Raw genomic sequence first — 23,744 nt, forward strand, 5'->3', positions numbered from 1 at the left:
TTTCCGCCTGCCCGGTGGCCCGGCCCCGGACGTAGGCTATAGGGCATATTGTGGCAACTGGCAGCGCCGCAGCATGAGTCACTTTTCTATTTGCATCTCTCTCCAACACTCTCTCAGGTGTTATAGCGTGTGACATGGGAACATGACAGGCAGACTTTGCAACAATGTATTAATTCTAACAGGTAATAAAGTGCAAATGACTTCCCTCTTTTCCCATGGGAAAGAGTTGGTGGACTTTATCCATGTCTTTATATTGTTAATCGCCAAAGCGGATTGATGATCGCAAAATCAAAGGTTTGTAGAGGGTGTGTGTTTTTAGGTGTGCTGCCCCGTGGGAGGTTAGGGTTAGGATGAGGGTTTGAGATATCGGACCAATCCAATATCTCGACTCAAACCCTCACCCTAACCCTATAACCTCACGGGGCAGCACACCTAAACCTAACCTTAACCATCTCCCAAGTCCAACCCTTAACGCACGCCTCACCAACCTTAAGCCAGTCGGACCATTGTCTAACCATTGTAACCAATGCTATCGCTATGTCTAACCAAAGTATACATGCCTCCCGCTGAGGAGAGGCATACAATCTGTGGAAGTGAGGAAGAGGGAAGTGTGTGGGAACGCTCACACCTCTAACATGACTTCAACACGTGCCAGTCATGGCAGCACATAAAACCTATATATTTAGGGCGCGTGATATTCAGCCACAGGACAACAGGACTAATAATTTTGCATGTCAAAATGGAGTATGGGGAACATGCAGGAGTCCACGTCAAAGCTCTTTTAATTTCGTATAGACTATCAATTCCAGAGACTAATCAATAAATAACCATATAGAAGACTTTGATAACTCTACCACACCGGGCCTCGGCCCTTAATACAAAAAAAAAAACCCTTAACGTATTCGGGTGCGTTTGGCCAAGGCTATTTGAAGGAACATTATGATTTCTCATACATATAAGTCTAGTCAGTTGAAGTTTGATTAATTTAGCAGAATAAATATCAAAAAAATCCTGCAACTAAATAAGCGAAGTTTACAGCAAAAAAGGGGGTTCTTTCTCCCATATAACTATAGCTCTGTATAGCTCGCCATGCAGGAAGCCACATCAAAGGCACGCTTTACTTCACCGACACGCGTAGCCATGCCATGTCACATGTCCCGCTGGCTGCGACACCCGACCTGATCGACAAGCCAAACTCAAAGACTCGGTCTTGGTCGGCACGTGTTTGAAACAGAGGTGTCAACAGAACTTGGCTCGTGCTGTGTATGTATAGTTCTGGCAGTTCTATATGGTTCAAGATTCACGGTTTTTTATTATATTGTATTATTTTACATGTGTAGTTGATTGTGTACATTTTGTTCGGCTCACGGACTTTGCAGCATGCAACACCAACATAGCCTATTTGTTTTCCTTAAGGAAAACAAATTTAAGAGGATAGCAAAAAGGAAACATATAGCCCTATACATAATATAAGCAGTCAATCGATATGTAGCGTATAGCAGCAAAGCATAATAGACTCAAGGGAAAGTGGCTCCACACGACCGCACCTCTATAAACATGTACACCACATTTAAAATGTATTTCTCATTTGCGTTTTTTCCTCCGCCTCAGCTTACTTCGCGCCCCTCTTGCAGTACCTTTGCGCACCACTAGGAAAACAGTGGCCTGACTGGGGGGCTGAAGAAGTTTTTGCTCAACAACATGTTCTCAACCATGTTTGCTCATGGCACCTATGGCTGGCACGTGTCTCAAGCCCAACCTATGGGCTCACACTATATGCATGCATGACAATTAAGGTGCCACCGTTGTCATTCTTCTCAAAGCCAAAGAGGTTGAAGATCAATAAATGGCACAAACAATTGATATTTTCCTGAGGGTAAATTGAACATTCTTATAATTTCTTTGCTCCATGCAATCAAATGTCAGGGCTCCTTTTTTGTCATCTAGATCGAGCTTTTTTCAAATTGCTTGCCAGAGAAGAAACGATGCGTCATGGGACAGGATGTAAAAGTGAAATTAATGTATAATGAAGATATATCTTCAATACATAAAGTAAAAAGTGTAAATGCTTCAGTACCTGCAATACAAAATTAATAATATAGCCCAAATGCGCATAGTCTCCTGCATAAGCCGGCGTATGGCATGCACGCGTATAGAAACAGGTGTCAACTTCACACGAACCGCCCTTCTTCAGCAGTGCAGGCTCGTGCTCTATAACTGAGGCTCCGTTGAGGATTAAATGTATATATGTTCTGAAATCTGAATATTAGCAACACATTAAACATCATCCGTAGAATATAGCCCAACTGAAATATCATGGTATATAGGCTAGCCTGAAATAATTTTGCAAAGGAGAAACCATGTTGCCAATTTAGTTGCCTTTGATATCCAAATGATGCCTGTTTTATAGTCATTCCAAATCTCAAGTTTTCAGCTCAAGTTATACATGCCCAACGTATAGGCAGTATAGGCACGTATACTTTCACCAAATACATCGAATTAACCGTATTGCTGCCTGTTATATATCGTCCTGAGTAGCCTAATTAAAATGTATATACAGGGAACTTTCCTACAGACAGTGTGGCGCCTGTTGCCATTGTGACACGGGAGCTTCTTTCACAAGCATTAGCGCAGAGGTGTTGACATGCTTTGACACCTCCATTTAAAATAATCCCACTTAACCGAAGTTAAACAAGAAACATTTCGTTATTTAGAATTAGAAATAGAGTAAATATATATATATATATATAGGCTATAGACAAATTATATTTGATCATGTGTATAAATGCTTCAATGCGCGCTGCTGAAAACGGACAAGAATGCATATAGTGCGTAAAATTGATGTCCCTGGCAGTTGTTCTTTTTTGGTCATCGATGTTCTAGAAAGCATATAAGCACTTATATCATGGATCGCAGATTCTGAATCTGATCTGAATCAGATTTAAAGGTCTGCAATATCTCATTTGCCTTAATAGCGTGGGAACTGTCCGAAACTCTATGAAAGTTTCGCAGCTACAGCTAGACATTCTGGCAGACATGTCTCTTTCACTTGTAAATGGAATCGCGCTGCGTGGAATCGCTAAGCATGCCGTTCACACCTCAGCACGTGCACGGCTATCGTCTACTTTGAACTTCAGAATCGTATCAGTAGCCCAGAATATATTTTAGTTTGTCGTTTGTCTTTTAAAATAAACTTTATTGAAGATTAGGGTTTAAAGATGTATGCATATATTACATGGAGATTACATACAGTACAAAAAATATATATCAAGGCAAACACATTTGTTTTTTCTCCCCTCACAATGTCAATATAAAGTGCCATGGTTTTATTTATTTTTTGTCTTGAGTCCAAAGTTCTCTGTCTTTTCAGTTCAGTTTGTTTGAAGTCCACCTCTCCTGAGATGGCCTCCTGCATAGTGAATCACCATCTTGTTTTCCAAAGTTTGTTCACTACTGTGCAAACAACAGTTTAAATGTATTGCTCCAGTCCTGCATGGCACGTGCATCTTTTCAGTAAAGAGTCAAGACCCCGTGCATAGCAGCATTGTAATTTACATTCATTTTAAAACCAATATGTGACATTTTTCATTCCGCACCTGACACTAAAATGCGTATACGTCATTAAATGTTTTGATGAAATTAAAACGGTGGACCCTGTTTTTGCATGTCTTTAAATGTTTTAACCAAGTCTTTGGTGCTTAATCAGGTTTGTCCACAAGGTAAGTTTTTGTATTGACTTGTGCTTTCGTTTGAAGTGTAGGCCTACCTGCATTCTACATTGTGAAATAAAAAAGTTCAAAGCACCTATATAGCCTATACTTTTATCCTCAACCTTTCACATTTTGCAGGAAAATAGACAATTACACTGTATTTAATGATATGATTTAATGATAAAGTGTAGCCTAAACTAAATAAAAGTAATAATTCCCATGCAAAGTTGAAGTTACCGATACTACTGGTCAACAGTCAACACACGTGGTGGGAGGAGTCGCTGACGGACCACACAGCGCACACCCATACCCAAAGCTTATAAAAGTCGTCAGTGCTCCTACTGTTTAGTCATTCACCCTGACCCACAGCCACAGGAAGGACTGAACGCAAAAGGAAATCGGACAGTTGCCATTGTATGATTTTATTCCCCTCGTAATTTTTAGTTTTTGATTTCTGGATCTCTACGAACGATGAAACTCTACGAAGAGGCAGCTAAAATCAATAGGAAGGTGTGTATTGATATTATACATATAGAAATGGTGGTGAAATATAATTTTTGTGTGTAAATATAGTATTCGTAAATGTCCAATGTTTGCTTATGGGATAGGTTTGTAAATTTTGTACGATTTTGTATCTCGTTTCGTCTGACTCTTATAGATCCTCAAGCCTCAGATAGAGAGACGCCGAAGGGAGAGAATGAGTCGCAGCATAGAAAGTCTACGGACCATTTTGTTGCAAGATCCACAACAACAGGTAAAACTCTAACACCATATGACACTAACGCATTGGAAACTCCGAGTCCTCACAATGCCAGTTGTTTTGGTTGGGGTTGCGTAACTAACGGCTGTCACCGCTTTTCAGGCTGGGACTCTGCGAAGAGTGGAGAAAGCTGAGATTCTGGAACACACGGTCCTCTTCCTACAAAATGCCGCTGACTGGGACAGAAAAAAAGCTGAATGTGCCGGTGGAGGAAGACGGGAACGTTCCTTCCAAGATGGCTTGTCGGAGTGCCTGCAGAGAGCAACCCAGTTCCTGGGACCTCAAGGGGAAGGGGAGAGGCTGGGTGCAGCACTGGATGCCTCTTTCGCTCCTCGTTTGGCCCGTTCTGTGTCCGTGCGCATGGATGCTGCAGCCAGTTCCGCCAGCTCTCTAACCATGAAGCCATCATCCTTTAACTTGCAGGTGATGACACAGACCTCCACGCACGGACAGCGGATTGCTCTCAAAATGAGAAATTTGGCTCTTTCCCGGCGAGTTCAACTTCAACCTGGGTATTCCAAAGTTGTCCGACAGCTTCACAGTCCAAATCAACCTGAGGTCAGGGTGCAGAGAATTACCGCGAGAAAAGAGAGCGAATCTCAGAGCCTCCCAAACAGCCAGTCACCGTGGAGGCCTTGGCCATAAATACAGAAACCAGGACATGGGAAAATGAACATTTACTGACAGACAATATACTGCTGATTGATGAATGCGTGGATGCAACATACTTTATTACTGAGACTTCCTTAAGGATGTTTTTATGTCGTGAACATTGATGCCCGTCATTCTAAATATTGTGTAAATATAAGTGTAAATACTGTAAATATTATTTGAACACGTGCTGCCACAGCCACTTGCTTGTGTTACTCTTGTAATATTTATGTAATATATTTTGCACATTAATTTATTTTATTTTGCCATTTGAAAAATAAAAACTTCATCGTCAAAGTTGTGCACATTTATTTATTTGTTATTTGCATCCTATTTTGTCGACTGTTTGCTGTGCCTTTTACATGCGCGCGACGCATGGGCTCGTGCTTGCCCTCAAGGTGTGACACAAAGGTGTCACTGTCTATTGTCATCTCTTAAGTAAGCGGATGCATGATAAATATTTACACTCTTTCCCTGGCGTGTGTACAATAAGTGTACACGTCCTTATATAGAAATATATACATTCGTTTGACTTTGCCCACTGAAGCGCTCCTTGTCAGCAATACATTTACTGTGGATAATGGATCTGCTTAAAATAGCACTTTGCTCATGTAATAGTCATGAATGTAAACAAATCAACAATGCATTTTTAGCAACAGTCCTTTAGCTCCAAAAACGTGTAGTATTGTAAATTGCAAATACAGTCCATGTGTACCAACCTTATGCCTCTTCGGGGGGTGCTAAAACAATCATTGAATGTATCAATGGCAAACAGTAAAAAGGGCCCCTCTCTCTCTCATGTCTGGTTATTATCATAGAGTATTTTATTATGCAATATTCTTCCTCTTTCCGGTGCGCAGGAAGCTATGTCCCACAAAACTCCCTTCAAAATAAAAGCATTTGGCTCAAAACTCAAAATCTAAGGAAAACGACTTGTTTCACAATAAGATCATAATAACAATGTCTGTTCACCCAGAATATAGAAAAGTTCAGTAGAAAACGTGTTTGGGTTCTTTACAGAGATTATTCTGCCGAATAACCCAAAAAGGAAGGCACATTTAAAAAACATCAATGACTCGAGACCATGCAGGTGATTCAAATTAATATAAACAGTTAGGCTACGCCCTTAGATTATACGCATGTTTCATGATAACTACTTTTTATGTAGGCCTATAAAAGCATGACAATACATCACGTAGGCCTATTGCCATGCTTTTTGTTTTTTGCTTATTGTAAATCGCTCTGGAGTAAGAGCGTCTGCTAAATGCCTAAATTGTAAATTGCTAAATTGTAAATTGTTGATATTGAAATGTGTATTTTAAACTATAGTTGATCATGGTTCACGGGAATGGCCATGGCATGGGTATATCGCTTGCATTGGGCACTATATGCTGCACTCTGTACAGGCCATCTAAATCCATCCATCATTTTTATTATACTCATGCTGTTTGTCCTGATCAATTCTTGCTTTAAGGTTAGGTATTATATATAGTCAGCTATTTGATGGCTTTGAGACACTCTTCTATAATTAAGCAAACTCGGAGGAGTCATCCTTTTAGCGAGAGGCTAAACTGAAAATTTAGTTTTGGATGATTGGTCTGGCACTCCTGACTAGGCGGTAGGCACTCCTCAGTTTTAATTACATTTCGCTCACCCCAGAGTTGTGGGTGACCAATCAGAGCCGAGAGCCCGAGACTTGTTGAAAAATGAATTTGTATGCTTGGTTCAGTATCACGGTAATTTGATATCGACATTTCGGCTTCACATTAACCGATGTTGCTTTCAGCCTGCCTATGTTAGCCCGGAGGCCCCGGACGTAGGCCTATAGGCTATAATGGTGTGCGCGTGGGGACATGAGTCATGACAGCTAGGCACTGTCAGGCAGACTTCGCAATAATGTATCAATTCTAACAGGTAATAAAGTGCAAATGACTTCCCTCTTTCCCCTTGGGAAAGAGTTGATTGGTGGACTTTATCCCCCACGTCGTAAAAAATGGACCGTTTGTCAGTTTTAGCCGAAGACCACCGTTTCCCACGACACGCAGCACACGCTTGCCACTGATCACAAAAGCAACGGTTTGTCGAGGTGTTGACACACGCACGCCTCACCTCCCTGCTCTACCAAGTAGCCTACCAAGACTGTTTGGTTTGGTGTGGAAGCCAAGGGCCTTTACAAAGCACAGGATGTAGCCTATTGTAGAGTCTGTCCTCCGGACTCCCCCCTGAGAGCAAAACACCCCATTCGGATGCTATACTAGCCTGCATGCACGGTTCACATGACGCTACTGTTTCAGGGGCATGGCTAAAGTAGCCGTAGCCTACTACGACACAGTGCACCAAGCAGAGAGTAGGCTAATATATCAAGAAGACAGAGATGAGGCAGGCTAACATTAGAAATTTAACAGCGGCCCTAAGATTTAGACCGATTTGATCGATTTTCAATCTACGAGATCATTTCCCTGATGGGGGAGAAATAACGGAACCAGCTGCCCCCCTTAGAGTTACGAACATAATGAATATATAAGGTGCTTACCCTGATGCCCCAAATGTGCAATGAATTATAGTCCGTATAGTTTAAAGTGTTTTAATCCCGTTTGTGGCCAAATGCCATTTTACCCTAGGCCTAATACATTTCAAAAGCGCTCAAAATATAGCACCTCATATTTTGCATTCGGCCTCAAATGTTGCATTGTTTGGTCTGTTCATCTGAGTGCAAAGGGGGCAGCTAGTGCCCCCCCTCCCCCCACAGGGAAATTAACACTTGACTCTCGTAGATTGAAAATGTCCAAATCGATAAAATACCGGTAGGCCTACATCCACGAGTCTAAATCTTAGGCTATTATAGAAATAGGTATGTTTTTTACGAGTATGCCTATAGAGTTCCCAGATTACCATTGAGAAGTTATAATACAAGGAATTCATATTTGCATATTGTTTGTTCAAAATAATCACATTGTGAGGATATAAATGTGCATTATGTGCTCAAAAAGTGAGAGGGGTAAAGTTTAGAGGGGCACCAAATTATTAGACGCACGCACGCAAACACACACACACACACACACACACCCACACACAGTATGGTAAGTATATGCAATTCTATAGGCTATTCCTTCAGTTTCCAATAGAACTTTTGGTTCATCCTAATTTGGGGTAATTTGTACTCAATTCATTGAAATATTGAATGATGTGTCTGTCATTACATTTTTTGATGCATGGAGTACAAAGGACCCCAATGGAAACAAGCCAGTCTTTCTTGAGTTTTAAATCCCTATAGACCTATTGAACTGTACTTTTGTGCATCAATAAATCAACTAAACCTGATTGACATGACAAGTCTTCAACAATGCTCGCAAAGGTTCTGGTCAATTAGGTCTGTTTAAGCCCATTCCGTTCAGTATAATCCAACCCGTGTGACAGTAACATTAATAATATCAAAGTTACTATAGTTAAAACATTAGCAGATTATCCACGGTGTGAGCTACAACTATAATGTGCTTGTAAAAATATCCATATTGAATTTTGTAGATGCTGAACATTCTATTTGGTAAAATGAATATACCCCATAGTTTTGAATACAGTCTTTATTGTAAAAGAGGTAGAGAGAATACAGGTGTTTCACTGTACAGAAAAGACAGCACTGTTGATATACTCATTCAAACCGTAAATATGGACACAGGCACACGTCATCCATTATATGGGACATACAAGCCCAGTAGGAAAAAACAAAACAAACAAGAGAAACAAACACACAAAATCTTTGGATTTTCTCTTTTGCCCTCTCATTCATTAAATGCATTCTCTCTAAATGAGCCTTAAAACGATAATCATAAAAGACTTGTAGCACTACTAATAAAACAGCAATAATATAGGGTGATAAAAATTATAATGCAGTTTCCCCACACCCCTCCCCACACAGAAACACACACCCGCGCGCGCGCGCGCGCACACACACACTGCAGTAACATGTCAAAGTAGAGCAAACCTGACCCAATGCCCCGATAATAAAACCACACATGCATGCACTCAATATACACATCTGCATACTCATACACACACATGCACACGTTCACTTGACCATTCCCACACTCAGCACCATCATATTAACATAACAGTAAACAACAGGGAACATGAAGTAAAGCATACGTACATTAAAAAGAACAAACAACCAAAAAAGAAAACATACAAAAACAACTGCAGCCAAGTGGGAAAGAGTCATATCATTCTTTCTGTCTTTTCCATCTGCAATCTTTCTGTTGCTGTCGTCCAATGCCGGTTGGCGACGGGTTCAGTCAGAGTTGTCAGATTGGTCACTCCTGGGTGAGGTGGCAGAGGGTGACGCGTTTCGAGCCGGCCAGGTCCCGTTCGTCTGCCAAGTGGAAAGAGTAAGTCCTTTTTTAGACCGGTAGTGACACAGTCTTGCATGACAGTTGTTGTGTATTGTTGTTGTGTATCTACCTATAAAGAAAGACATCTCTGCTTTAGAGTGTGTGCGTGTTCCCTTTATGACTATATGTGGAGATCCCCTAACTCTCTCATTTGATGGGTTGAAACAGTTGTCTGTATGTAGAACACATAACTCTCCCAAGTTGGTGCGTCATCAATATGACAGCATAGCATAGCATAGTAGCCTACTGTCGTAATTACAGGCTCAAATAGCCTGTAATGCCTGTTTAAGTCAACATAATGGTAAATACTAATAGCATGTATATTGGGCTTTACTAGTCTTTGACAAATCAGTACTATTCAGTTTCCCTCACATTAACCCATTGATAAACTTTCACACATGCAAGGTGCCAACCTGCACATCAGGAGCATTGTGTGTCTTGCCCAATGACACTTGGGATACAATGCTATACGGTACATGATTGATCCAATAACCATAGTTACCTAGATAATTATGTTCCATTCCTTGTGTGAGCTAATTTAATGGCAATCCAATCACAATATTTAAGTAATCCAAATGCCAATGACAAAAAAACAATATTTCTTATGAACAGGCTGCAATACCAAAGGAAAAAAAAACTAACCAGGTGCTCGATGGACATATAATTGTGATGATAATAAAAAGGTGCTCACACGGATCAAGGCATAAAAAAAAAAGAAATGATCCGAGCACTCAAGGTTAAAATGAGGATAGCCTTATTAAATTAAAAACTGCCAACATGTTTCGACCTAACCTTCATCAGGGCAATAATGAGGCTGCAATACCAACCACAAAGCGTTGATACTTTTCATTGGTTCAATATTTTAAACAACACATGTAAGGGGTGTTCAATAGGGTAACAGGTCGCCCCAATTCCATCTCGCCCCAGCTTTTTTCCACCGACAGCTCGGTGTGGCGGTTCTTGTATTCTTTATTTTGTTTTACTGAGAATAAGGTTAGAAATAAGTTTAGGGTTAGGCATAGTTTGACTGGGGTTAAGTTTAGGAATAGGGTTAGGTTTAGGCATAGTTTTACTGAGGTTAAGGTTAGGTTTAACGGTTTAAGCATAATCTACTTCGATTACTTTAGGAATACCAGGCCGCGCTGTTCCGCCGGCTGTACGCCCAGGGCGAGTCGTTTTGTATTCTTCAATAGCACTGATTTATGCAAAAAAAAATATCAAAAACATAAAAAATGGAGTAAGGTGGTTTCCTCCCGACAGCAACGATATGTAACTCAAAACACTACAAAGGTCCATTTTGTGTGAAAAATATATAGATGTAACTGTAACAGTTCAGGAATTGATCTTTAGTACCTGTGGTGCTCCCATTTGGTAGGCAGGCTGCTCTCCATTCATTGGTGGAACACCAAGAAAAAGGTCAGCTGACCCTGACAAAGAAAAGGACCCGGACCCTATAGGAGAGAGAACAATATGGTAAAATGAATGCTATTATTTTATGGAACACACACTTCTGGCAAAATAATAGCATTACTGATAAGATGACAGACATCCTAAACCTAAATGGTACATTCATTTCCTCAAGCAAGTGCAGAACAACGCCATCAGCATATTTGTCTGCTCAAACATCTTTTAACACCAGACAAACAAATCCTTATGTTGAGAACGAGATGTCTAACAAGTAAGTACATTTTATTTATAGAGCACCTTTCGAAACAATGTTACAAAGTGCTGTACAACAGGTAAAATAATCATGTTAAAACAAGGGCACGAAACAAACAGTAGAAGGTAAAACATTAAAATGCAACAAATCAAGCAAAAAATATATATCATAAAATAAAGTGCTGGCGAAATAAATACGTTTTTAACAATCTCTTAAAACCGTTGACAGACTCTGCATTCTTCAGTTCAAGGGGCAGGGCATTCCACAAAGTGGGGGCGACCACTTCAAATGCGCGGTCACCCTAACAAGACAGCTTCTTCACCCAAGAAATGACTTTATTTAAATACTTTACTTACTCTGTTATGTCTTTGACTCATGGAGAATTTCTTTTTTTTAAACATTAACTGTGACCGCGTTGTTTTTGCAGAAATCCGCAAATGATAACAAACCGCTTCATCCGCCTGCATAGGTAAAAGTCCAGTTCGGTGTGACCTAGGGATGTGAATAGAAGTCGATTTTCGACTCATGCTCATCTCGACTAAAAAAAATATAGAAGTCGAAAAATCGTAAGTAAATATATATATATTTTGGCCGAGCGGTTCAATTCATACAACCCTAAATGTTCAACAACGTATTCACCAATAGTAAAAGTATTTACACACTGTAGTTGTCCCCATTGAGCATATGAGCCTATGGGCATGCATTTATCAAAGAAAATCTGTCTTGAATGCTGACAGTGCCACTGCCGCCCACCGCACCTACACGAGTGACGGTGACGGCAAAACCCACGTATAGTAGGCTTGTATATATGAAAACAATCAGCCAGGAATGGATTAGTACTTAAGTTGGAGAACTACCAACAAAACAACAGAGCTCACAGCTGCATGTCTGCTGTAGAAAAGCTTAAAAATAAATATATATATATATTATTATTATTATATATACCGGTATATATTAAAAATAATATTAGCGATTACTCGATTTTTGTAGACTACAAGTAGACTACCCGAATAATCACATTTTTGGTTAATGCCCTATCTTAGGGTTATCTGGGGGAGGAAGCAGCTCACATGATGTAGGGTGGTGCCCAATGGGCCAGCTCGGCACTCCAATGTTGAAGCGCTGGGCCCTAGTGGTAAGAGGAAGGACTGCAGGCGGACCCGTGGATTCATGACGAGGAAACCCCGCGCAGCTGAGCTTTAACATTGAGCGCGGTTGCACTTCCGCATTTGACCTCCAAATGTTGGAGGTCAAATGCGGAAGTGCGCCCAAAAAGGCGGAAATAGACGGTCCCTCCGGCGGCTTCAAAACGCCACTGAGCAACTTCCACTGACATGAATAGCGGAGGGGCAGAGCTTCGCGCCAGTTCAGTCTCTATCCTTTTAATACTCTATGGTGGTGCCAGCCCATGGTGGGCTTTAAAAACAAATAATAAATACTGGGAGTAATGTGCTCCCACCTTCTGGTCCCAGTCAGGAGTCTAGCTGCAGCTTTCTGTACAAGCTGCAGTCTAGAGTAAGAGGCACTTGAATAAACACATGTTTACAAAATAAAGTCAATTTTTATCATTGGGGCTTTGATGCAAATTCTAAACATGATGGGTGCAGCAGTCAATGCACAGTTGCGCTCTCCTGACACGACAGTAAATGGCCACATGTCGACTTGCCAAATACTGAGTCATTCACATCCCTAGTGCGACCACACCCTAAACTCCAAAACACTTGTCATGTTGTGTGTCAGTGTTTTCTGCTGTTCAGTGCCTTTCCCAAATATAACTAAGATTTTTTACCAAACCATTTGATTAAAGTGTAAACTAAATACCATTATGGTATTGTTTTTAATATTCTAATGAATTAGTAATTATACATACTTCCTTTGACACCCCCCATCACGGGGCCTGTGAAAAGGAAACTCCCGGGATGCACACGCAGATTAGACACAAACGGACCAACATGCGGTCGAACATGGTTCGGTTAGGTAGGTTGTCGGACCAATAGCATGTCTGAACTAAAGCCTGTAGTATCCAGTGTTCCTACAGTACACCATCCAAAACTTGGGAATGCCTTTTGATACCTGTGGAGTTGGGAGTGTGCGGTGAGTCCTCATTCTGTGTTGCCCCAATTGCCGTCTTCATGGCATAGAGGTTGGCCTCCTCCTGGAACTTGCCAATGTTCTTCTTGTAGCGAATTCTCTTATTGCCGAACCAGTTGGACACCTGCCATTGTTTTGACATCAAAATGTCAGTTTACATTTAACTTTAACTATGAATCAAGACCAGTGGTTGGTCGGTCGGGCACGCACATGTCATCCCAGTCATGATTTCAACACTTTCAAGAAAAAACACACAAACCAAAAAACAGGCATAAATCAGTGGTACAGGTTCTACAGGTTTAAATTGTCGCCCTGCTGGATTCTTTTGCCCTACATCACTCTTTTGGAGACTAAGTGACAGTTACTCGATGTTACTCGTTTAAACATGTCTGGTATGCTTCCGGTCACTCGTTGGGCAGACAAGGCAACTGTCTGACACAGATACAGTGCAGATGCATACAGTGCACTTTAGAATTTCTCACTGTACTTCTAGCACTGTAGTTACTTATGTGACTGCTATTTATATAATTATTACTAAGTATGAACTAGACTGTACATGATTGTTGATAGTTGGATATACAGAATTTATTTCTTACTAGGCGCACTGTTGAAGCTTGAAGTAAAATAAGTACAAAAAGTACAAGAATATCACTGTCTATACTGCTGCTACCAACTGTATGTATTGTATGACAATAAACACCATTTGTTTTCATGACTCTGAGGATGCAGTAGCATCAAAGTGTCAGTCATTCTCCATTTGTACTAGCACCTTAATAAAAGAGTCTTTAATTGTCCGTGTTGCTCCAGTCAGTGTGTTCACTTCTACAAACACCATGTACTGTACCTTTGCAAAGAACATACTGTAGCTGCTGCAAAACAAATCAGCTTCTACACAAGGACTCTTGCTCTGTCAACATAGCAGTGCTTTAAAATGGTTTCAGTTCTATCACATGCAACTCTGTCTATGCCCGACCAGGAACGAGGATATATCTGATATTACATGTTCATATGTGATTACAATCACCTGGAGGGAAAAACAAAGTCTACTGCCCGTGAGCATGAATTGATTTTACACCATTAGTCAAAATGCAGACTAGTTGCTGTTCAACAAGATTAGAGACAGAACTAGTTCTTGAGCTTCTCTGAAGCAAATACTATTTGACTATATGACTGTTTTAGGTCTAACTTAAAACATTTTCTTATGAAACAGTAGTTTAATTGATGTTGGTTTTGAGTCTTTGATAATGTTTTTATAAAATCTTATTGTTATTTCCATTTTGTCCAACCAAACCGCTACCAAATTAGCACCAGTTCTTGGTAGGTGCCAATCCCTACCTGAGACACAGTGATTCCACACGATTTGGCAATTTCTTCTTTGGCCTCTTCACTAGGGTAAGGGTTTGAGAGGTGGGAGTAGAAATATTCATTCAGGACCTCAGTGGCCTGCTTGCTAAAGTTACGTCTCTTGCGCCTGTCAAGACAGAAGTACATGAGGGGGAAAAATTATGTTTTTGTATGTTTTGTTCTGATATTGCTACTTCAACATCCATTATTCATGACATTATATCAATCTTATTCACTACCACAGTCACAGTAGCATGCATAGTCGTTAGCCACAGCTAAAGACATTGGGCTGTATTTTGCGTGTCTTAAGTACCAGGTCTTATTCCCTAACTTGAGTAAACTAAAGACCTGGAGGCGTGATCAATGCCATTTGGCTATTCTGAGTGCCCAAAGAGCATTGATCACGCCTCCAGGTCTTTAGTTTACTCAAGTTAAGGAATAAGACCTGGTACTTAAGACACGCAAAATACAGCCCATAGTGTCTTGAATTCCCACATGAATTCCCACACTCTGGGTTGTACTGTTCCACCAATGAAGTGCCATTAAAACATAACATGGTGGCATTTTAACTGGGTTCAGGGATACGTCAATGATAATTACACCAAATTGTGTAAATTATTACGGCCTGTTATTACAGCTGTTATAAGGATCAGGTTAACAGCTGTTATCAGGATGTTTTTCCGTTATCAGGATGTTATTCCGTTGACGCATACTTATCCAAGAATACCAAGACACACACGTCACGCACACACACACACCTTGCATCAAGGAACCGGGACCTCAGGATCATGACAGCTTCACAGGTACTCTGTTTAAGCTGGGTCTGGATGGAGCTGAACTTGCGGTGGATGATGGCCACCATGCGCTCAATCTCCCTTGGGGACACAGGCCGTGTTCGGGACTGCTCCCTCAGTAGGTTCATGACATGGGTGGTGAACTCACTGCATGCCTGGACAAGAAAAAGGTTGAAGCTATAATAAATAAATAATAATATATGTGTTTAGTTGTTATTGGGGTTGTGGCCAAGTACATTTGCACACACCTGTAATTTGTCCATTTAATTTGAACCCATCCCATTAGGAGTAAGAACATTTGGAGTTCAGCATCTTTCTCAAGGACACTTCTGACACTGACACTTTTGAGCTGCATACTCCAAATGATGTTGAAAGTATTTTGGTTTCAGTGGGAATTGCCGAAACAATAAAAGTGATAGATACTTGCTAGGGCTCATCCGAGTTCTGAACGTTAGACTGTATAGAGTGATTTTACCCATCTCCACTGTTTGTTTACAATAACCTCCGACATGCTGCAGTGCTAAGACATTTTTTCTCAGAGATTGCCATTTCTGGTGAGAGACACTGTGTGTGTCCTGTCGCTTCTCCATTTATTAATTGACATCATGCTTGTGTAGTTTTTCATGAACCACCTAAATGCAACATCCCAAGTCTGATCCCGCCCAGGAGACCAGTGAAAAAAGAAACCCAAATATGGCAGTTTGTCTGTGTGTGAGCAAAATAAGCCGACATAGCTGCCCCATTACAAAAGAAAAGCCATAGGGTTGGCCTTCTGCTGTCGACATAAGTACCTGTTCATATTTCTCCAGCTCGGTATGGTAGATACCCCGAATCTGGCTCAACTTGCTTTTGTAGTCGGAGTGCTCGAGTGAGCTGTCGGGTGACATCCCTCCAGAGCTAGTGGCCGCGGACACGGCAGCTGCAGCCCCGCCCCCTTTCTCTGGCCCCGCTACACCCTCCGCCAGCAGCATGTTGTCCAGTCGAATGAGCTGCGGGTCCTGGGGCTCCTCCTCCTGGGCGTTCCTCATCGACAGACCTGTCACAAAGAGAGTGTCAAATTGAGAAGGATTTTGTAGGTGAGATGTCAAGTTGTCAACAAGGAGAAAAAATAATGTGTACATTCTATGTGGAATCAGAAGCTGGTTTAGGCACTTAATAAGAGGAGAAAATATAGTCACATTAGTCACATTATTTGTCTTATGCAACAAATTAGGTTAACTTGTTACTACTGCATTATTATTATTATTATTATTCCAATGTGTTAACTACAGCAGGTCAAATTCTGCAAACTGATGTTTTGGTCATATTCTGAATCTTTTGGTAACTGTTCATTGTTAATGTGCAGAATAATGTAAACAAAATATATAGTGGACAAGGGCCCGAAGCACTACAGATTAAAGGTTAAACTTTGGAAGAGTTTGAAATATAACCAACAATATTGACAGGGTCAAAACTCTTTGTCATAACGTTACCAGTTTTTTCCTTGATCTCGCACAAAACGCTGAACAAAGCAGGTTTCATTCGATGACAGTTCAATGCATGTTTCCTGTGCAGGAAGAACGACCATGGTGTTTAGCCAGCTTGGTAGAATGATTGGCTATAATAACTTTAGATCAAAACAAACAACACAAATGAAGTGACAAACCAGCCTCCATAGCATGCTTTATTTTAGCAAACATTAGCTACTGGCTAGCTAATAGCAACGTTAGCATTTGCCTTTTAATGATCCGTCTTTTCATCTATGTGATGTAAAAGATAAACGCTACCAAGGGGCCAAGCGACGTTGATGTAGCTAATATACATATAAACGTGAAGTCTTTACTCAAAACGTCAGCCAGCAGCACTTATTGTTGAGCAGTTAGCCTAAATGCTAATGTATACATATTCGTACGAGCCTTTCGCAAAAGTAAAGTATATATGTGTTTTCAACTGAAAAGGTGTCGACGTGGGTCGCATCGACACCTTTTTAGTTGTAAATGACGTAATTTGTGTCGAGCGGAGTCGTGCAACGAAGGATCAAGGCTAACATTAACTAGCCAACAATAGCTAATAACACTCTACAAACAAATGCGTGTTTGTTTACAAATGGTAATAACTCAAATAGAGGCAGCTAAATAAACCACACGTTAGTGGGGAAGGGGAACATATAACACGAACTTTCATTAACGTTAACTCATATATTAAAATGAAACAATAGGTCGGTTGAAGTTCAGGAAACTTTGACTCTAGGGAAGGAGTCAGCTAACTAAACATCTAAATCAAATGTGTAGGAAAAAAAATCACAAACTTTGCTTGTGCCTCGTCCAAACTTTGGTCGGTGATGGTCATTATTTGTTGCAAAATATCACCAATATCTCTGCGGGTTTCATGTCCATTCTCTGTGCCTTCGAGGCCCGGATCTCCGTCCGAGCGGCGTTGGGAAGGTTGGTGAACCGAGTTGAGGCCATGCATCCCGGGGTGGCCGCTGAGGCCCAGTCCCCGGCCGTTGGAAGGCCCGTTGCCAGTGTGAGGCTGCTGCTGCAACATGTTCAGCGACGCACGATGGCGACGACTGCTGCCCAAAAGTGCGCACAGTCACAGTCACGCACATGCACACCACACGCACCACTGAAGCATTCTCGCCACCAAAGTTGCCTAGCGCTGGAATGTAAAAAAGGAAAAGTCGTACCGTATTTATATTATTTATATATGGGTTGTCTGCGTTGCTAAATAAGTCACAGCAAATTAGTTCAAATTCTGGAGAAGTGAACCGTAGGCTAATTCTTTCCTGACTGCTATCTGAACAATCACACTTTAAAGAATAGAAATTGTGTGTGTGTGTGTGTGTGTGTGTGTGTGTGTGTGTGTGTGTGCGCGCGCGCGCGCGCGCCGCGCGGGTGTGTGTTAACTGGGTGGGGACTGGGGAATTATCACAATGTGTATACAGATAGGTAACTAGGTGACCATGCAGCATTCTATGCATGCCCTAATTTGAGTAGGCCTATAACTAAAATTAGAAACATTTATTTTATATTCATAAATGTGACACAGTGACAGTCTCATTAACAATTGTTCCTCTTGTCTGTGTGTCTACTTCTCTTTTAGGTGCAAGTCAACAGGATGTGTGCCAAAACCAAACCACAGCCAAGAAGAACAGGCGCCTGTTTCAACATGTCACAGCTGCAGGTCTGATATATAATTCAAAGAGCACTGCAACAGCTGCTGACTTTCACAGCTAATTCAGTTTTACGGTAATCCCTAATGGTAAACTCTTTCTCTGTGGAACAAGGGCAGGCTATAATGACACATATACATTTGTCTATTATTATTATTATTTTAAACAGAATGGCACTGAAAGATATGAGCCAAACAAACGAAATAAAGAGGTGGGCATAGAGGGTAAGAGGAACAGGAAGAGAAAAAGAGAGAGAGACGTGACAGACAGAGAGAGTTAAGCAGATGCATCGGCATGTGAAGCTACACTCAAGTTTTTCATGCACATTTGAGAACTGAATCAATGGAGCTCTACTCAATCTACATGGACTTCAAATGATGATGCTTTTCAGGGATTAATTACAAAAGATAAAGGTAAAATAAACTGCCTGAGTTATTACATTGTAATTAGATTCAACTTCAAAACCACAATATTTGAGACAACCTTTTCATGTTCCTGCTATGGGGAACTTAAGTTTAATTTGACTTGAAGGAGTAATCAAGAAGACTTGCTTAAATTAGGCTTAAAGAATATAATTTATTTAATCAATAAGGCAAATATACTGAATGAGTGTTTATAGAGACATGTATAACATAGTCATAATGGAAGCATTCAGCAGATCAGATTTTCACAGCCCTTTGAAAACATTTCTTTCCAAAGGTTGGAAAGAAAAAAAATGTGACTGACATTCAGATTTTCAACATAAACATCTGCAGTCTACTGTGTACATGCTAGAACCTGTCAATCTGGTTTCAAATACATGTCCTCAGAACTAAGCTGCAGCTGCATGCCTGTTTTCCTGTCGAGTGAGAGCTAATGCTTGATGTTATGTTTACTATTAAATGGGGTCATGTTGTCAGTGTAAATGTTTCCCACACTATTTTATCATTTATGTGTATTTTCCTATCATGTTTGTTTAGACAAAGCTATGTCGATGACGCAAGTGAAAGCTGAAATGGCTGAAGAGAAGTTGGAACGTCTTGTCATCATTGAAGAGGGGGACGCTGTTGAGGGAGTTGCTGAAATACGGACTGTCGGCCGTGAGGCAGCAGTAGTTGTCAACAATAATGGAGACTCAGCAGCAGTGAAAAAGGAAGATGAAATTTCCGAAGAAGAGCTAAGTGGAGACATTGTATCGAGTGAAATGCCTTTAGAAGCACAGAGCCTGCAGAGAGGACTGCACATTGGGTATGAAAAGGATCATGGAGTTGAGCAGAGGCCAGAAGAAACGGACAATGTTCATGGTGATGGTAAAGAGAGTGATGGGGAGACCCAGGATGCAATTAAATGCAACAAAGTACCTGAGAAATCTACAGAACGCACAGACACAGAGACAGAGAAAGACATAGCCACAGTAACAGGCCATCAAGTGGACACAAATCGACTTACTTCCTCTGACCAGCTATCTATGGTGACAGAGAGTCCAGTGGGTGCCAGAAAACAGGTTGGTGGATTGTCTCGATTTCACATTGATCTGGACCTTTAATTCAGTTAGTAATTCACGTGGTGAACAAATTATCTATTCTCAGATTTCTTGACTCTCTAAACTAACCGGCACACACAGAGGCCAATCTTTTGGCAGAGTAACAAGGGTTTGAACTTTGTGTAACAGTGCGTGTGGGTGTATATAGCAGAACACAGCCGGTACCACTCTGAAACCTCTCCTCTCTCACTCATACTCACTGCTTCCCCTGTCTTTATTTTTCTCTAGGCTCACCACATGTCAACTCCTGACTTCCCAGAGGCACTATATGAACTGCTGTGCACACTGCAGGAGGGAAGGAGGCTCAATGACCAGCGCTGCTCCTTCAGTCTGGAGGGTGGATTTGCAAGGAGGAGGTGCCACTCGGAACCTAATACCAGACAACCAGCTAAGAGAGGTGAGAGATTATGGGGCAGGCCAAAGAATGCAATAGTAAAGTACATATTACACAGTAAAAATCTGAGTTAAACTCTGAGCCCTTCACAGGTCCATGTCCACTCTCAGATTTTATGTGCATCAAGTTAAACATTTTATTTTGAGCTGATACTAATTATGTTTTGGTTTCATTCCCAACAGTCATGTTCTCCTCCATGACTTCATTGCAGAAAGAGGAGTTCGTTGAGCTGGTGGCTAAAGCCCAAGCTCGCCGTCTAGATGACCAGCGGGCTGAATTACAAAGGTCCCCACCCCAAAAGTCAAGAGCCAGCAGATTCAGAGGCAGTATTAGACAACTCACAATTGTGAAAAAGCCAGCTGCTCTAGTCACTGTTCCCAAGGAGGACCTGTACAATATGATTATCACCACACAAGTAAGTAGGCTGACCCCTCTTACATTTTAGATGCTTTCTGTCATAGACAGCCTCTTGCCATGAAGATTTTTTTTCAACTTGTAATGGCAATGGACCCACCAGAGGTATCACATCAGCTATTTCCAGGAGGCATTACTCATTTTCTTCACCTTTATTTATTCAGGAAGGTCAATTGAGGCCAGCTCTTTTCAAATGGACGCCCTGATTACAGTAAACATGGCATACCATTTTAAACACAAATATATTACACGGTAATAGATATTTCAGAATGTACAAGCACAGTAGGCCTACAGCTAGAACTCAGAGCATTCCTTACAAGTCTTTTAAAATGATCAAGTGAAATCAAGTTCTAAAACTGATTGTTGACAATTCCAAATGTGAAGGGCATAGTATAACGAAAAGACATCTTACCCAGTTCAGAACTATTGGGAATTCCTAAAACAAAGTAATCTTGAGAACGGGTGTGCTGATGCCCAACTTTAGAATCTAATATAGGCTGTTAAGATAATTAGGCAATTTCTTAAGTAAGGCTTTGTAGATAAAAAAAAACAGTGCAGTGCTGTTCTTGTCTCATATATGATCATATCCAATGATGGCCATTTCATACATGAAGGCATTGCGTAAGAATTCTAAACCCATTTCCAGGCCCAAGGCAGGCTGGAGGACCAGCGTAGCGCAGCCCCTGGACCCATGGATGACGAGGACTTCTTCTCCCTCCTGCTGAGGGTCCAGGGAGGTCGCATGGAGGAGCAAAGAACCGAGCTACCGCTTAAAACCTGAAGCAAGAAGATGGCCTAGCCTGGGAGTCTGGCCTAGTTTAATGCCTTTTTAAAAACGTATTGTCGTACACCTGTGTTAAACATTTGTTTTATCTAGTTCATGGCTTGTTGACCAACTTGTTCTCTGGTCTTTTGATAATATTGCTATGTGATAAAAAACTGTCCAGCAAAATGCTAATAACAAAAGCCATTTTTGTGAATGTAGCCACTTCTGATGAATTTGTATACTCTTAATGTTGTAATGAAATTGCTTTACATTGTCCTTATTGGCCATGTTTTTCTAAATGATCTCAAAGACAAATAAAGGTAATGGTTTTGCTTCTTGACCATTCATAATCCTAAAAACTATCACTGCACATCAGCCAGTGAGGAGGAATAATCCAGTGCTTCTCATCAGATGTAGGACAATCCAATGCAAAATGAGGCACACATCTAGAGTCTAGAATTGTATTACTTGTTTGCAAAAAAAAAGAAAAAAACCTAAGATGTCTGTCTGAGTGGTTGTTTGTGACTATGTACAGAAAACCCTGTTCCTTGATAAATAGACTGTTGTATCTTTGTCATATTCATCATATTTCTCTTGTTGTACTATGTACTGTATACTGTATGACAGAAACTGCATTGGTAAGCAGTGATGAGAAATAACGCCACAGATTGAGTTTCAGATCTTGTCAAGGCTGCATTAATTAACTGTATTTGGATAATAAAATATGCCTCTGAGCCTTTTATACACATTGCATTTATTATTATTTTTATTGGGTTGTGAAAAGGGAGATTTGAGCTGCTCTAATTAACATAATTGATAGAAATCATTATTTGATTGTATTCTATGTTTACTTCTCCTTTTTGGTAATCTTCAAATTTAATTCATCCATTCATAACTCTGAGTCTCTGACTGAGAACTTGAAATTTGTACACATTGACGATTTTAATGTGTATGACATCATTTAAATGAGCAGCTCTCACTATAGATCCTCAGGCAAGATACAGTACATTTAGCTGTAGTTAATAAGATATTTCAAGCATTAGCTCCTGGCTGCTAGGATGGACAGAGGGGAAATTGAGAACCAACAATATTGAGGCCATGCAATATCACAGCGGCCTATAGAGCCATGTTTGATTCTTGCAAGTTGCAACAGTCACGTCAAAGTCACCTTCATCAAACCCTTTTCCTTCATCCATTGCAAGATGCTCTAGATCACATAAATGCCTCAAAATTATAACACAATGAGAACCACAACCAACCCACTTTCAATGGTAAGTGGAAACCACTGTGAGAGTGACAGTGCAACTTCTGTAGCCCCTATATTCTATAGAAGACTGCTTTTAGAGGAAGTGCTAGGATGACACGGTTGGTGTGAGAGAAGGTGATGGGTTACTTCCTCAAATGCAGAAGTTATTGTATAAATTCATACAGCTACTGCTTAATCTACAGTAAAAACAAACAGTGAATGACTGTGTTGGTTTCAAGTGTTGGTTGTGAATAGTCTTGCAAGATATATTTACATATACATTATACAATATATATACATTACAGTAGCAAAAGTATTAGTAGAGATGCTGGTCATTTTATGAGATAGTGAAGAGAGGAGAGTCCGCACACAGGTTTGCTCCAAGGTGTTTGCTTTTTATTCAATACACCATAAATAAGACACAACGTTTCGGCCGTGAACGGCCTCACTCCCCTAACCCACCTCACCCCTGCCCAATTTGACAGGCTGGAATGGCTTAGGGTTGACAGCAGAGTACAGCATTTTGCAATGGGTCAGGTCCACAAGATTCGATACACCACCAAGATACCCATGTACCTGTCTATATACTTTCTTAATGTCAACGAAGTCCACACCCATAGTTCAACATAGTTCAACAAACCATGTGCAACCCAGATTTGGCACAAACAAGGGACTAAATTCATTCTGCTCCTATGTCACCAAAATGTGTCATTAAGACATGCAAATCCCTTGACTCCTTCAAAACCGCTCTCAAAGGGCACCTACGGCTGCAATTTGAAATACACTTATATATAGCCAAAAACAGGAAATCCGTTTCTATCTCTAATTGTTATGATGAATTGAACATGGTGGA

The 23,744-nt window shown here is 40.8% G+C and overlaps 3 protein-coding genes across 3 annotated transcripts; 2 read left to right on the top strand and 1 right to left on the bottom strand.

Annotated features, from left to right (window-relative positions):
- Nucleotides 1-4,083: 4,083 nt before the first annotated feature.
- On the top strand, nucleotides 4,084-5,281 carry LOC308318179 (uncharacterized protein). Its single transcript, XM_080767618.1, has 3 exons — nucleotides 4,084-4,220; nucleotides 4,369-4,464; nucleotides 4,573-5,281. Exons 1-3 carry the CDS (start codon nucleotides 4,182-4,184, stop codon nucleotides 5,113-5,115), a joined length of 678 nt encoding a protein of 225 aa, XP_080623744.1. The 5' UTR covers nucleotides 4,084-4,181; the 3' UTR covers nucleotides 5,116-5,281.
- Nucleotides 5,282-8,694: 3,413 nt separating this feature from the next.
- On the bottom strand, nucleotides 8,695-18,175 carry pbx2 (pre-B-cell leukemia homeobox 2). Its single transcript, XM_080767164.1, has 8 exons — nucleotides 17,683-18,175; nucleotides 16,868-16,941; nucleotides 16,187-16,431; nucleotides 15,360-15,550; nucleotides 14,593-14,728; nucleotides 13,240-13,381; nucleotides 10,860-10,957; nucleotides 8,695-9,487 (listed from the first exon to the last, which is right to left on the bottom strand). Exons 1-8 carry the CDS (start codon nucleotides 17,919-17,921, stop codon nucleotides 9,407-9,409), a joined length of 1,206 nt encoding a protein of 401 aa, XP_080623290.1. The 5' UTR covers nucleotides 17,922-18,175; the 3' UTR covers nucleotides 8,695-9,406.
- Nucleotides 18,176-18,616: 441 nt separating this feature from the next.
- gpsm3 (G protein signaling modulator 3) lies at nucleotides 18,617-22,380 on the top strand. Its single transcript, XM_080767820.1, has 5 exons — nucleotides 18,617-18,962; nucleotides 19,509-20,032; nucleotides 20,300-20,468; nucleotides 20,648-20,880; nucleotides 21,526-22,380. The coding sequence occupies exons 2-5, from the start codon at nucleotides 19,517-19,519 to the stop codon at nucleotides 21,658-21,660; spliced, it is 1,053 nt and encodes a 350-aa protein (XP_080623946.1). The 5' UTR covers nucleotides 18,617-18,962; nucleotides 19,509-19,516; the 3' UTR covers nucleotides 21,661-22,380.
- The last annotated feature ends 1,364 nt before the right edge of the window (nucleotides 22,381-23,744 follow it).

The sequence above is a fragment of the Protomyctophum bolini genome, assembly GCF_963924005.1.
Source record: "Protomyctophum bolini genome assembly, chromosome: 7".
Classification (NCBI taxonomy): domain Eukaryota; kingdom Metazoa; phylum Chordata; class Actinopteri; order Myctophiformes; family Myctophidae; genus Protomyctophum; species Protomyctophum bolini.